At 36.7% G+C, this 16,351-nt stretch overlaps 1 protein-coding gene across 6 annotated transcripts in view; it reads right to left on the bottom strand.

Moving 5' to 3' along the window:
* The window catches only part of PCDH9 (protocadherin 9), a 711,092-nt gene that overhangs the window by 689,040 nt on the left and 5,701 nt on the right, over window positions 1–16,351 (bottom strand). Inside the window, exon 3 of one of the 6 annotated variants that reach the window (XM_072850106.1) lies at window positions 7,337–7,994. The exons of 4 other annotated variants lie outside the window; for them this stretch is intronic. In XM_072850106.1, the coding sequence (XP_072706207.1) occupies window positions 7,971–7,994 (24 nt within the window). In that variant the 3' untranslated portion in view covers window positions 7,337–7,970. Of the gene's footprint in view, window positions 1–7,336; window positions 7,995–8,479; window positions 8,618–16,351 lie in introns of those variants that run through there. One more of the 6 variants, XM_072850105.1, reaches the window with a different exon arrangement.

Below are 16,351 nucleotides of genomic sequence, written 5' to 3'. Positions count from 1 at the left end.
TTAAGGAAGTCTGAACATTGCATTTATTTATTTTTGTTTTTATTAACAGGAAAGATGTGTCCCATTATACACTTGTATTCAGTCCAAACATCTATCACCTGACTCTGTAAATGATGTTACATTGCTTGGAGATGATTCTCACAGCCTAAGCTTAAAATAAGAAGTTTCAACTCAATTGAAATGCAAAGACAAAATACTGCATTCCTTTCCCAGCTGAGCTTTTACTTAATGTGCCAGATTAAGAAGCTTGCTCTACTTTACTGGATCAGAGTCAACACATTTTGTTCAAGAAACTCAGAGATAAGGGGAAAACAGGTCTTAATCAGGCAAAATTCTCAATAGAACAAATGGGCGTTTTGCCCGAGTGTGTTCTACAGAATTTATCACAATATTTTTGCCTCAGCTAAGTCTGCAAAAGTGGACTGCTGCTTTCATACCTATATTTTGGGACAGCTACCCCAATCCAGAAGACAGTAAAAACAAACTTCTCCCTTTCTGATGTTTGTTTTTATCAAGCTTTAATCAACTAGGACTCCCCTAAGGAAAATTCACACAGCAAGTTGGAACAGCATAATCCGAAGCCCTAGTGGGTTTGGATTACGTATAATGCATCTCACCATTGTGTTAAACTACCTCAAATTACCACAGATCCATGGACTAAAAATGTGATTCTTTTGTCCCCTGTGCTTAGAAAATAATGACATCTATTTTATTACTGTACAAGTTCCTGTTAAGGGCACAGACGATCCTAACAACTCTACACTCAGAAGTACTTTATTCCTTAAAACAGTGGATGTAGCCTGATTTGCATATTCAACTGTTTTCATCAGTATACTCCTCAATTTTTTTCTCTGTAAATTTCACGCTTTCCTGCAGTTCTTAAGATGTTAAAGTATCACGAATATTAAAAATTGAAACTTAATTTACGTAGCTTGGAAATTGCATTCTGGAAACATGTATCTTTAGACAATACCTAAAAAAATGCAGTCTATATGCATAAGTAGCTCAGAAGTGGGCCATGGCAGAAAGTGTCTATGTAGTATGTCCTGGCTTCAGCTGGGATAGTTAATTTTCTTCCTAGTAGCTGGTATAGTGCTGTGTTTTGGATTTTAGTATGAGAATAATGTTGATAACACACTGATGTTTTACTTGTTGCTAAGTAATGCTTACACTAGTCAAGGACTTTTCAGCTTCCCATGCTCTGCCGGGAGCACAAGAAACTGGGAGGGGGCACAGGCAAGATAGTTGATCCAAACTGGCCAAAGGGCTATTCCATACCATATGACGTCATGCTCAGTATATAAACTGGGGGGAGTTGCCCGGGGGGCAGCAATCGCTGCTTGGGGATTGGCTGGTCATTGGTCAGCGGGTGGTGAGCAGCTGCATCACTTGGGTATTTTTTTGTTTTTCCCTGAGTTTTTGTTCCTCTCTCTCTCCCTCTCTTATTTTCCTTTTCATTACAATTATTATTATTATTATTATTATTATTATTATTTTATTTTATTTTATTTTATTTCAATTATTAAACTGTTCTTATTTCAACCCACAAGTTTTCTTACTTGTGCTCTTCCTATTCTCTCCCTCATCCCACCGGGGAGGGGAGGCTGAGCAAGCGGCTGTGTGGTACCTAGTTGCCGACTAGGGTTAAACCACAACAAGTATCAGAAATTATTTCAATGTGCTTAAAACTGCTCACTGCAGGTCACCCTGCAAACAAACTACACCTAGAAATCAGAGCTACGTATTATGTACATAGCTATAGTAGAGCTATGCTTATAAAAGCATCAGATAGGCAACTTGATGATTAAACCCGTAATTGTGGAGAGGGACTGAGCCCCAGTTTCCCTAATTCTTGCTATTTAAAGTGAATTAATGCTTCATATTAAAAAACAGAGATTACTCAAGAAGTTGCAAGAGAAGGATGGGTACCGTAGGAAAGAATAAAAGAGTCTGAGAGATCTCCGAGTCTCCTGCAGACTGCTGGTTGTAGGAGGAAGAAAGAGGGATCATCACACAGACATGAGGAGACAGATTCAACTCTTGATTACAAGCAAAAACATCATTGAAATAGCTGTAATTTCACACATATAAAATTAATAGATGTGAAATCAGAATTGGGCTCAGATAGCCTACATGCAGCTCTAACCTCAACAAAGAAACCCCTTAACTTGGGAGTAAATTATATTAGCATTTTCTTGGCCTTTTTCCATGACTATAAAACGGTATTAGTATAAATGTGACTCAGACTTGGGATCCCTGGTCACTGTCACAGCCAAGAGCCTAAGTATATGAAATCTCCTTGGCTCTGCTAAAACACTTGTGCTAAATTCTGGGAAATGATAACACTGATTCATCTCAAAACAGTCTATATATAACAGCAAGACTAGGCACACATAAAATTATGCACTATCTTGCCTCAAGGTTAGCAATATATTCCTAATAGAAGGAAAAATGTTATTTTCATTCCCTGCAATCATGTGATAAATAGCTGTAGGGCAGATTCAGCAAGACCTCAAAGGCTGTGATTTTACAATATAATGAATGTATGTCTAGCTTTTTGCCACCTGAAAAAACAGCGAAACAAAGCAGGACTTGTCAGTATTTTGCTTATGGCAGAAATCAGACAATGTCCAGAACAGTCTATGAGACACACTGCTACCTTCATAACTAGTTTGATTATAACATTGACTCCAATAGTTCAACAGGTTGGCTTTCCAGCATATGGCATAATTGGAAGCAGCAGAAAACAGGTATCACATGTGAATGGGAAATGTCTCCCACTGAGTAACTACTGACTGTGAACCAAATATGTGGTCTTGTAGGTACATTTGTGGGGGGAAAAAAAGAAGAAGAAGAAAAAAATATATTGAAAAGGAGAGGATCCTTAGATGGGTGGAGCATCTGTGCAGGATATGAGGCAAGCAAATGACCTAGAAAGTTCAGAAATAGAAAGTACAAAAAAAGGTCATTGAGTTTAGATCAAAAATGAAGAGATGAGACAACAGTAAAGGAACATTTTAAGAGGTATAAAACAACTGGTTATCCAGATTGCTTACCTAAAATAAACACTTAAAGGTGTCCCTTTGGTTGACAGCAATCCAAACCTACAGACAATTTCAGGAGACACTTTAACAAAGGTGGGAGACATACACTGAGAAGTTCATTCTTAGGAGCAGGCAGATTCAAACTACAGCACAAAAAAAATGGAGAAGGCAACTCATGCTCCGGACTGCTCACCTCGCTTGCAAAGGAATTGGCATTTGTTCCTATTCTACTAATTTATTGTCAAGATGGAGTAGACTGTGGATGAAATGTTTCATTCTGACCATGATTCCTATAAAGCACTGTGTTTTACTGAAGTAAAAATTGAATACAGGCACATCTATAACATCACCATCACAACTTAATGGCCTGTGTTAAATTAATGTTTGATTTTGATACTTCGTATTACTCCACTTTGGGGGGATGACTGAGTTATAACCATTGTATGCAGCTGCAATCATTGATGCAATCGTGCATAGTTTGCAAATTGGTAGCACCAACATTGAAGAAGGTGTGAAAATGCATTGGAATTATACCAGATGGTAATGCAAGCCTGGCAGGAAGTTTTAGGGGTACTGCTGCTAATATCACCAGGGATAAATGTGAAAGTCCAACAAGGACTTTACTTCAGCCACAGGACAAAATTGTATGGTTTTGCCAGGCAGTAGGTTCACTTTGCATCACTTTAGAAGTGTAAAAGGACCTAGAATAAGTACACATGTAATTTATATCCTCAAAGGCACCTTTACATTGTGAGATAGTGTAACATGGTTTTACACTGAAGTAGGTAATGCAGTATAAAATCCTGCTAATGATAAGGTATTGTAGTTTAACCTGTACATAGCCAGTTGAGATCAACCCCAGGTGTATTGTTCAGGGCTGACCTTGACCAGCTACATCAAGGTACAAAATACCTGCCTCTTATCTCCACAAGGATTTTACATTTAGATAGATACCTCACAATAGCAATCTTGATGTAAAACACACCTTTTTTTTCAGTGAAGATAAAGCCTTAACAAAAATGAGAAAAAGGCACATCATGTTTAAAGAGTAACGAGTGTACAGCACAGTCCAAATGTAAATGAGATCAAGTCTATTTCAGTCAATTGAGTTGTGCAGAATAACACGAAAACTGAATTTATCTCTTTGTATTTTAAAAGATTTCTAAGAGCAGCAAAATTTACAGGAGAAAATCTCAAACAAATTGGCTTCACAGATATAAAAAGTCACATGAATTTTTTGTGTTTACAAGATTGCATCTTCTGATGCAAGAGTTAATGCACTTTGTGAAAGTTATTATGCTGTGGCTTATAAGCTTCAGCTGGATGTGGTGGCAGTTCAAATTTCATGACAGAATGCTACTTATCTTTGCTATTCAAAAAACTAATGGGGTGGTAAATAGTTGCAGAGCGATGTTACATGCAATGATATGCAGGTTTTGTGGGTTTCTCATTATCTGTGTAAATGTATACACGTAAAAGTAATGAAAACCCAAAACAGGCAGCAAAAGCTTAAGGCTTTAAAACTGGAACAGAATTGTGTTAGTGTTTTCTAATGGAAATATGACAAATATAAGCAATCTCAAAAAAAAACCCTCGATATTTCAGCTAGGGTTTTCTGCTAGTTCTAAGGTCTCATGGGCAGCTCTTAGGTGAAGATCACAATTAAGCTAACATAGCCAATTTATTCTCATGCTGGTTTTATTCTAGTCAAGGCAATAGCATAATGTTAAGCAGTCTTAAGGCTTCTCTTTGTTATGCTTGTTGCCTTTGGCTTTTAATTGAAGGTGCTATCACAGCATCCCTATCAGACTCCAAATGTCATGAGCAGTAGCAGGCAGCAGCACACAGTGCAGAGGGCTCTCCTGACCCCCAACTATCTTTACTGAGGACAGCAGGAAGTAGGATATAACACTCTTCAGCAGCTAGAGGCTTCCCGAAATGAAATTCAACAATACTGAGCACAAGCTAGGCTTCTATTTAGCACTAGGATATGAACATGTTAAAAAATACCAAGTGTGAGATAGTGAAATGCGGAATGTTTTTTAATGTGGTCACCACTGATCCAAAGAATGAAAGTTCTGAAATTGGGAATTACTTCTGTGACATATTTATGACAGATAAAAATCATAAATGGCAACAAGAAGCACTTTGTCTGGAGCTGATCTGCACCATCTGTAAAGCGTCTTAATAGGCATTGCATGAAACTGCTCTGCTGAAAAGTGCTCAGCATGCTGCTTTAAACAAGCAGACTCAAGGATCACTGACATTCTGTATATCACAGCACCACTGCCAGCTTTCTTATTAAAAGACTAAGTTTTCCTACAAGTCCAGGCATCCACACTGAGCTTTTAACCATTTTGAAATGTAAAGATACGTAAATATTTTCATCTCTTATCCGAATCTCCCTTTCAAATGGCTGAATTCAAGAAGCACTATCCAGTTACTGAGTTGCAATCTCCAGTGTTCTGCTTTGTGATTTACATTTTTTGCTGTTTTCAGAATCAATTTTCTATCATAAGTCTTAGTGAGATACCACACCTATTACAAATTGTGAATGCATTATGCCATCTGTGAGAAAAGTATGAACAATCTTATTAAAAAAAAAAAGCAAGCAAGCAAAACATACATTAAAGAATTGTCTGTTTGTTTTAACTATGACAGATACAGGATGGCTACAAAAATAGCTGGTGAAATCCAGCAGGCTAGCTGGTACTACAGTACTGCACAGTACTCCTGCAGCTGTAAGTGAAGATAGATACAGAGGATTTTGGTTGTGTATGTCTATAGTACAGATGCTAACTGCTCTGAAGGAAAATGTTTCATACAAGCCACGATACCATATGAAACTAGTTTCACTCTTCTGTAATGCACGTCTAGGATGCCTATATAATATCAATTACAAGTGAATCAGATTTGGTCAGTATTAAAATGCAGGTGCATAACACTACAAAACCAGACATCTCTGTTCATCTTATACCTGCTTTTAGTACTTACAAGTCCAATAAATTAAACATATTTCAGATTTTGACATGCAACTTAGGGTCAGATACATTTACTCAGTTACAGTTATAACCAGAAGGAGCTGTCCCAGCTAACATCTCTGCAAATCCATGGTTATGAAGTTAGGCCCTAGTTTCTCCTCTGCCAAACCTTCAGCTCAGTTTTGCCACCCAAATGTAGTATGCCACTAAGCTACAGAGGGAAAATGTGTGATACATATTGCAGGAATGGATTTTCTTCTCAGATTTGTATTAATAATTATAATTAATTCTAATTTGATTCTTTTAAATCTACTAGAACAAGTCAAATCAAGTATCTATCTAGTTTAGAAAGTGTTTTACTTCCCATATTATGCTTCTATCCAGATACGCTTCCAAATGCTTCAAATCTTTGAATCTTAATGAAGCCAGTTGGTTCATTAAAAGTCCTTACCTACAGCAATGTGTGGTTACGAGTTAGGTGTGCTACAACAGATCATACACAAAATGTGCTACTTCTCTACCGTGATAGGATTCATCTGAGGCTAAATCTCAGATTTCTAATACGTGCATACATATGTTTTATGAAAGTAAGTGTGCTCAGAGAATGAAAGAGGAGATTAAAAAGAGAAACAAGAAAGGACAGAGACCATATCTCATAAAAGAAAGTATTTAAGCATCAGCCAAGTGACACTATTTTTTATATCATTTATAGTGGAAGCTTGAAGACTAAAATACTCCACAAGCCATTAGTTTCTTGGTACTCTGTGACGGATTAGAATATTTCTTAATCAACTGCTAAAGCACAGAAGGCGGCCAAAGCCTAGATTTGAGCAAAGCTGAGTAATAGTGAAATCCAGGGATGTTCAGCAGGGATGCTATCAATAGACACATCACAGAACCACAGAAGTGCATCAGTTTCTTAAAACTCTTGAAAAGCACCTACCATTTGACAATTTCTTAGTCCAGAATTTGAAAAATCACATTAAGAAACAAAAGTTCTGATTTGTAATCAGGGAAGCAGATTAAGAAAACAAAAATGTTACAAGAATCAAATTACTTGCTGAAGGTTCTGGACCACCCCTTTGCCTGGAGGCACTTTGAAAGCCTACACAGCCCACCCAGAAGTGGTCCTGCTCTACCAGTTAAATACCGGACTCTCTACCGGACTGCATGAGGTTTGTTGCAATGTATTAATTCTATAGCAAAAATGAAGAAAAACAAAAGTAAGTGTATTTAAATCTCATTCATACTATATATTTTCATCTAATTCACACGAGATTGACATTCACACAATTCATAGCGATAGTCACCTACAGCTTCAATGTCCACCTGGACTGTACCAGTACTCTCAAAAGGATGGCCATCAGAAGTCAAGACAAACAGGACTGGGGCAAACCAAGGGTGGCTTCCCTTCACTATATCCATGTTTCTCATCTGTTTCCACAGTATAGACAAGCATTGCCATTTTTAAATCATTGCAGTTTGAGGAAGAAAAAAAGGGTTGTAAAATAAAAATAAAATGCCAATCATAGTAGCGGATCATCTATCTTGTCTCATTTTGTATTTCTGCTGATTGACAACCTGGTGCTCTTGTAGCATACAAAGGCAAAAAAATCAGGCGTTCATTTCAAATTGAAATGTTTGACAGATGTAACAGCTTTCTGAAATGAAACTGATGAAATCTCAAATAGGAATGTCCATCTCCTGTATAGGGGAGAGATTAAATTTCAACAGGCAAGGTTTACTGTCCTTAGACAGATGCAGAGTTCATTTGTTTTTTTATTTATCTGGCAGTTGTTAAAAATACGGGAGATGACTAGGGCTTTGCTGTTGGTGCATAGTCTGTCTTCTGCTGCTCTGGATGCCGCGGACTTCAATGCAATCCATGTTTCAGGGTACTGTTATCACAAACTGAAGGCAATTTCAAGTTCTCTTACTGGTAACACTAGCACTTCACTGATATTTTGACCTGTATATTTGAAATGGCAAAAGTGAAACAATCTGACAAATGACTGAAAATTCACACTGCTATAGACACACACCTAAACCAGAGAGGTAAAAGAAGCATTTTTACACTACAATGCGAATGGTCAGATATGACTGAGGGTAGAGATCAAAAGTTCACAACTGCCTTTTTCTTTACTCACATTCACAGAATGAGGTATCAAGGAACGTGCAGCGCTGAGGAAAACCAGAAATACTTGGCACAGCACCAAAACAACATAACTGGTGTTTCATTGCACCGTCTTCTTAAAATAGACAGCTGTACGAATGGCCAGATAACAATTTAATAAAAAGTCAGTAAGACTCTTTCTGTTGCTTCGGGAGCCTTTGAATTTGAGCCATAATCTAAAGAAGACTTTCCCAAAGGCAACTGTGCACATTATGTATTTTTGTGAACATATACACTATTCAAGTAATACCTTTTCTTAAAGAAATACATACCCTTAAAACCCTTCTCTTGACTCCAGTGAGAAAACTGGACTGGATCATGCTCTTCACTGGTAAAGTGAAGACTACGGATCACACTGGATCATACTCTTCACGGGTGTAGGATGCATTTTATCCATCTGTATCCATCACCTTCAGCAACTAGTTTAAACCAGCATACTTTATTTAGGGTGGAGTAAATCATGAACCCAGTGAAGCAGATTAGATTTGATGTACAATTAGAAGTTAGACAAGATGAATCCCACCATAATGTCAACAGAAGCAAAATCAGGTACTGTGTGCAGAGGTGCTACCAGCTAAGTATACTGTTGGAAATTATACTTTTTGTGAACATAATTTACAGAAATTAGGCTAAACCCACAATCAGAAGTTGGGTATCTGAAGCAACCCTAATGTTCAGATATATTCATTGCATGCTGCAAGAAGAGGGACTGGCATAACAACAGTATTCCCAAAACCTACCCCACTGAATGGAAAGCTACTAAAAACAGGCATTAAATATCACTCCACTTCAGGCTCTGCATCTTATTCTACACAGGAAGGAGGTGTTTTCTTAAATCAAAATTCAAGAGTCTGCAGTCTTTTCTGGAGCTCCTGGACCCCTTCCTGTAAAACCAAACTTTTGCTACAACTTTCTTCCAAAAAATACTGGTAGGAGAAGATAGAGACTCACATAAACCTCAGTGGTGAAAGTATTCCACCATTAAGTTCAGTAGCAAATCCTTTATTTCTCTTATGGATTCTGAGTGAACACTCCCTATAATAACCTGATATATAGGTCATATATAGAAATATACGTATCCTACAGACACCTTTACATCAGAAACACAATTGCCTCCATAACCTTATGTGTTTTGAAGGAGCACAGATTATGAGACAGAAATTTGCATCTATCAGTTTTAGCCATTTAAGAGATATTACTGCTAGCTACCAATCAACAAGAGGCTGTAAGAATGGCAAATACTATTCACAACTGAAATATGGTCTTCCTCTTACTTCTCTCGGTGTTTTAAAGGCTATATGACCATATAAGACATAGGCTAAAGTAGCTCATTTGATCAAAAATATTGTACAGGCAGATATTTAACAATTTATAACAATTAAGAAAACCAATTACAGAATTTTATTACTAGTAACACATGAAAGCCTAGGAGGTACTAAGAATATCCTGCAAAATTACAAATAAAAGTAGTTGTATCTAACACTTAATTTGACTGGAAGGAATGAGGGAGAATGGACGAATATCGGTTTGAGGCTACTAAGTGTTTTACAAATCAGTATCAATAGCTACCCTCTTTCAGCTATCAGTCAGTGAGAATATCCAATTTAATTTTTTGGAATGGGGAGAGGTTGCTATTTTAAAATGCTACCTAGATCTTGTTTCTGTGAACCTGGGGGAGGAAACAAAGGAAGGAGGAAAAATCTGACAGCTGATCCTCCACATTTTATCAAATTCAGCTCAAAATAAAATGATTTTTAATTCACTTGACTCCTGAGTAATTTTACATATTTTTTAGATTTTGGAAATACTACCTCAACATCATCCTACTGCTTTTATAAAGAAGTTAACACCAGGAAGAGCTGCAGATGGTGTAAATCAGCAGATTTACCCCACTTTGGATTTAGCTTCAAATGTTGAACTGTTACTCTAAGAAAGGGCTCCTTATATTCCTCTTGTAGCAAGAAGTGTGCATAATCCAGAACAACTTTCAAGTAATAATATTAATATTTGTGCACAAAAAATTCAGTGTGGCATTTCACAAAAGAAATGGCAAAACTACAACATCAGCTCATAGGAAACTACAGACACTATACACCAACAAATCCTGACAAATGCCGAATTACTCAATTTTCCTTCTGTACAACAGAAGATGCAGGACAACCCATGCCAAGACTATAAAACACATCTCCCCCCCAGCTCACTAGCTGCAAAAGAAACAACAAGAAGAAACAAAGAATGGGTAACTTTTGAGACTGGTACCACTTGGACACCTCAGTATGACTACAAACCAGATTTTTAACCACCTTTCTCGGTATTGTCACACATAATTCATGGTACTCACAAAACTGAAAATGAAATTGAGAACGCAGGCCAAATCTTTCTAAAATTTGAAATTCCAGATTTTTTTAGTAAGATAATATGAATTTAATATCAAAACTATAGTGGCCCCAGTGCTTCCCTGAATCCTTAGGTCCTAGGAATAATCTGCACATTGTTTTGTATGGCTACAACAATGTTGCTATTCAAAATGATTTCATTTATTTATTTATTTGAAGTTTCCATAATCGCACGACCAATGTAATAGTGCAGTAATACCAATTTAAGGTGTACTCTGTCAGCAATGGCTATTTCTGTTTCCAGAGAGAGTTTATAGCACACTAGAAGACAATCCATTACAACAAAATTATTGCAACTATATTAGAAGGAACTCTTTTATATGATATTTTAATTATAAAGGAACAGTTAAGATGATATGCATTTTGCGCCTAGACAAGCACTTAAAATCTCAGTTAGGTAAGATGCTAAAGCCCCTTATGTTGCAAATGTCTTGCTTAAAGACACCAACGGAAATGAACAAAAGATGCTCCCTTCCCCCCCATACTTCAGTAAAATATGATAGCATCCATTCATTTCTTATCTACAGCCTGGGAAATCTTTTTCCAGTCAATGGAATGTTACCTCATGTAAACCAGAAATGAACTGCTTAAATGCCCACATCAGTCTAGGGAGATAAATCATTTTACATACATTCCACCACAGGCTGGAAAGTCAAAGCACTAATAAAAGAAGAAGAAAGTAATATATGATTTTGTGTGTGTTTGTTTTTCCTTCAGCAAAGACATGGACATTACAGAATTTATGTGAGATGGCTGTACTTGAGTAGCAACTGAGGAAACTTCTGAGCATAGATTTTACAGACCACCACGATATTTTGTGGGAGAAGTGATACCAAAAATTCAGGTACCACCTGTAATTCCTGTTAGATCTTTCAGAACATGGTATGTCCATTTTGTCAGTTATATTCTGTATGTTTGGTGCAATTAAATGCTAGAGTAAAAAGATACAGCATCTCCTGAAGTAAATGAAACTTGAACCTAGCTATTCTTGAACTGAATTTGCCTAGGTGAGGATTGGTCCATTAGATGTTATGTATGTGCCCTTGTATAGAATATGTATAGACGAACAGTTCTACTGCAAAAATAAGAATCCTAAAACTGATGAAGCAATCTTATTTAGGACTTGAAACCTGCACTTCAGACAGGTAGACTGTAAAGATGTGCTGAATGCAAATGGGTCACAGTTTTCATATCTTTAACATCTGTTGTTTATACCCAAGAAAGCACATCAGGGGCAAGAAAATTAATTCCCCAATTGCTGTCAACCGAGTTAGGGAACAGCAATAAATAGCTTACTGTAAGCCTCTAGCTACAATAAAATTGCTGTCAATAAAGTGTGGCTGATATGGTTTTGCTGTGCTAGAAGAATAGATTCTTTGGAAGTGAAAATCTGAAATGGAAACTAAAAAGATCCTTCCTTGTTCCTATATACAAAAGAACATTATCACAAAATTCCAATAGCATTAAACTCTCAGGATCCAGTTCTCACTCCAGTGTGTGGCACACATTTATTAGCATTTGTGAAACTTTGGCTTTGCACATTCAGGACAGATGAGACCTCAGTGATTCCAATAAAAATCTTTTGCATGGGAAACATTTAAAAAGAAATGAAGCTTGCTAAGCTTTTACTGTCTGTATCTGTATACAAAAAATGTTCCCTACTCTAGTTTAGCATTTCTACTGTCACTATTGAAAATGGTATTATAGCTTAGGGTTATGTTCAGATTTCCATTATAACCCCCAGTTTTCACATGCTCTTAACTTTCTGAAAAATTCTTCTTTTCAGCTGAAATTTTCCATGCTTGGTCTCAGCTCAAAGATGAATTTTTTTAGACAGTTGAGCAAAATCTGTTAACCTATTTTTCAGTTATACAAGGATAGAAAAAATACACTGTACATTTTCATCATTTCTAATATTTTAGTATAGATATATAAATATATAGAAATAAAAAAACCAATTGAATTTTACATGCAGATGTTTTCCCAGGTGACTAGTCCTCACCCAAGACTAATATCCATGCTAACACATAAAACAAATAAAGCATAAAAAAGAAACAATGGAATTGTATTTTTTCATAATAAGTGGTAAAACAAGGCCACTAAAAATAATACTGCACACAGAATTATGGAATGCTATGGTTACAGAATTGTAATATTTGCAGGTGACATAGAGTCTGCACTGCTGTTCCAATGCAGATTTCCATCAATTTATGCACCTTGAAATTGCCACTCTCAGCATATCAAATTAAGAGTCATTAATGTTTTCAGCTTTTCTTTTCTCTTACATAAACCCTAAAGTTACAAATTCAAACACTCCAGAATAAGATAACATCAATTACATTTGCCACAGAAAGCTTAAGTGATGTGCATTGATCAGCGGGAGCCTGGCTACTCATTCCTTGATCAGGCAAAAAGTCCATTGACTGAAAAAGGAGTAAAGCAAGCTCCATAGACCTTATGTTATTGACTATATGATTAAAAATATACCTTAGTACGGAATGCATTTAATGTGTCAGTCAAGCCCCAAATCGTTAATTTCTGCCATCAGAGCACAGAAATAAAACGACAGTGTTAACATATAATTAGCTTTCCTGAATCTACCAGAACTGTGCACATTTCCAAAATTTATAAATTATCATCTTGATTCAGAAAAGTGCTTAGAGTGTGCTTACGGCTGTCTTTCTTGAAGACAACATCTGAAGTCATTTGGACTTTAAGGATCTGCTTCAGTCCTACCACTTTAGATGGAAGTTAAGCACATGCCTAAATGCTATTTGATTAGGAATTAAGGTTTTGCTCATAACCCATACTGATACATATTTTTAAACCTGTGTTATTTGTCACTGCTGCACTTCAAATCTGATTAAATGAAGTTGTTATCATTTAAAACTGGGATAACCATGGTAAATTGGCCCTAATTTCTTTTATTATTTAATCTATTGTTAGTCTAATGACACTGAGTAGGAGTTTTTTGTCTCTTTATTTGCTTTTTATAAGAGGTCTTTCACACAGAAGAATACAACATGTCTTCTACTGTATTTCTATGTAGCTGTTTGGTGTAGTGACTTATTAATTTGAAGTGCATTTTAGAGTTCAATCAAATACTGAAAAGAACACTGATTGAGAAGCCTGCATAGATTTCAGTATTCTTTATGAGTCATAACACTGATTTTGGAAGCTTAGCTATATGAGCTGTTGGTGTGCAACATCCTTTCCATACTCCTAATTATGTGAATTAGCATTTAGAACAATCCCAAGTTCAAGTATTCAAAAATGCTCTTTTCAGAGCATCCACCAGGTTTACTGCAAGATAGGCACTTGAAGAAGGCTTTGGTTTTTATACTGGGTACTTCTGAAACATCAGCCTGTGCAATTCAAAGTGACATGTGAAGACTTAACCACAGAATTCCCACTGAATTTACTGACGATTGCACAGAAATTGCCCAGCAAAAAAATACTAAGAAATTTGTATTGAACAATCTATTTTTGAATGTTAAAAGCTTTCTGACTTAGGACCCAGCTCTAACAGATTTCTAGGGCCAAGCTCCCATTAAAAGTAATGGGATTTTGCTTGAATGAAGTCCAAGTGTGGACTTCGGTCTCAGCTCTCTATTAATATTAATGTATCTGCAAGATACATTGCGTGTGTATTTACCTTGGACTGAAAGAAACTGTAAGTAAAAACAGAGGATGCTAGTATTTCTTAGATATATATTATTCTATATTTCTTCTTTCCCTGTCTTAACATCTTCCACAACAATTCCCGCACCCTTTGCAAACCACATACAGAAAACTTGCCAAATATACAGGTAGCTTAATACAACTTCTAACATTAGATACAGAGCAATTAATTATGTTAAACCTCAAGAAAACAGTACAGTGGCACAGAACTAAGTATCTCTTCCTAAAGGAATTTTTAAAAAGGTTTTTCAGATACTGTGGCATTAGCACACACTAGTATTCAGTAAGATTTTTAAGCCTGAATACTTTGCTTAAAGGCCATACTCTATCACAAATCTAAAAAAAGACCTATGAAAGTGTATTTAACTCCTGTGCCAATGAATATTAGCTAAAATACATCCTAATTTCAGGAATTACAGACAGAATAATAGGAAGGCTGCTAATGATTACTACTATGCTGGCTATACTCCTCCAGCCAAAAGTGACAAGGGGGCATAAAACAGTTACGTCCTGTAACACTTACCATCAGGGAAAAAAAAAAGACACCATCTGCTTCCCAACCGAATAAAAAGACACAAGCTCAGTTTAGATAACTGTCTACCTAAGAAAGAGTTATATTTTCAGTTACATATAATATTACAGCTTTTGCAGGGAGCGATCCAAATCATATGATATGCGTATCTGCTGACTTCAAAAAGGATTCAATAAGACTTCAATGGAATTTGAATCAGGTCCATATACAGGTATAATGACTGATATTATTATTAAACTGAAACCAGTATATTTAATGTAATGAACACAAGTAACTCTGAGAATACTGCCAGTAGTTTTTGTTTGTTCTTTTTTCCTCATACTTAATTCCGTTATGCAGAGCTTATACATTCTGTCAGGTAAATAATTTTTTGTGTCTTAACTGCCTCTAGATGCTGTGGGGGATTAAGTCTGAGTTTCCTAATAGAGTTTGGAAAGCTAATTTAAGCTAAATTAACAACAGCTCAGAACAGAAAAGGACCGTGTGGGTTGGGGGTGTTACATCTTATTACTAAAACTGGGGAGAAAACTTCAGCCGAGTAACCACAGTTTATTCAGAGCTCTTCTATAAATTTGTTGGGTTTTTTTTTTTTAAATTGGTTCTTTTTTTAACTTATGCTGACAGTGTGTATATGGTGCTGTGTAACAGCCTGAAGACAGCTCTGGGAGTATACCCTTCTTTAAAGTCCTTAGAAAGGTTAAGGTTTTGTGACAACCTTCTGCGATGTTTTCAGTGTCTCGTTGTAAGTACGAGTTGTTTTAGAGCAGTTACTTCAGCAGAACTGCCTCAAAAGTGCTTGTTTTATTCTTAGCATCTTGTTAGTGTGACACCTTACAGACACCCAAAGTCAAGACACAGTTCTAGGAACGTCACATTCATCTCAGATAAGGCTAATGCAACAGCAAGAGGATGACTTTATCCTAAACTTGGCTACTGTCAAAATCTTTCTGCAAAGACAAGCCTAAATGTGCCTCACTTGATTCTCTAAGATTCATATCTCTAATAAATTCAGACAAATCACCATAAATTGGAGGGTACAGCGCCAGCAGGGATACGAGCGTGACTCCCTGACACCTACAAAGTCGCTGCAGCGAAAGCGAAGCACTAAGGAAGCTGCCTCGGAAACACGCAAACTTAACTACTGACCACTCCGGTGCAACTATCATTAAATAAAAGGTTCTTTGGCTGTAATATCAGCTTGATCCTTCCCTCCCCCCGCCTGCTTCCCAGCTACTGCAGGGCTGGCACCGGGCCAGCGTAAGCGACATGGTACCTTAGTGCCATCTACAGGCGACGCTGGCACGCCAGTTCGGTGGCAAAAGGCAAGCACCAATAAAATAAATTAGACAGCGCCGCATTTAAATCTTTATTAGCAAGGAATTATTAGACCTAAGAAAAACTAATGCTGGATTTGGTTGAAATATGAGTTTCTCAGCCTCCTAATCCCTCTTCATATGGCGTATTTCACAGTTTAAAAATGAGTTATGACAGATCACTTATGCATTACTAAGATGAGAAAATATTTACAATGGGCTGAGGTGGTT

This window comes from Ciconia boyciana, chromosome 1 (genome assembly GCF_034638445.1).
Source record: "Ciconia boyciana chromosome 1, ASM3463844v1, whole genome shotgun sequence".
In the NCBI taxonomy this organism is placed as follows: domain Eukaryota; kingdom Metazoa; phylum Chordata; class Aves; order Ciconiiformes; family Ciconiidae; genus Ciconia; species Ciconia boyciana.
This window is presented reverse-complemented; position numbering and strand designations above follow the sequence as displayed.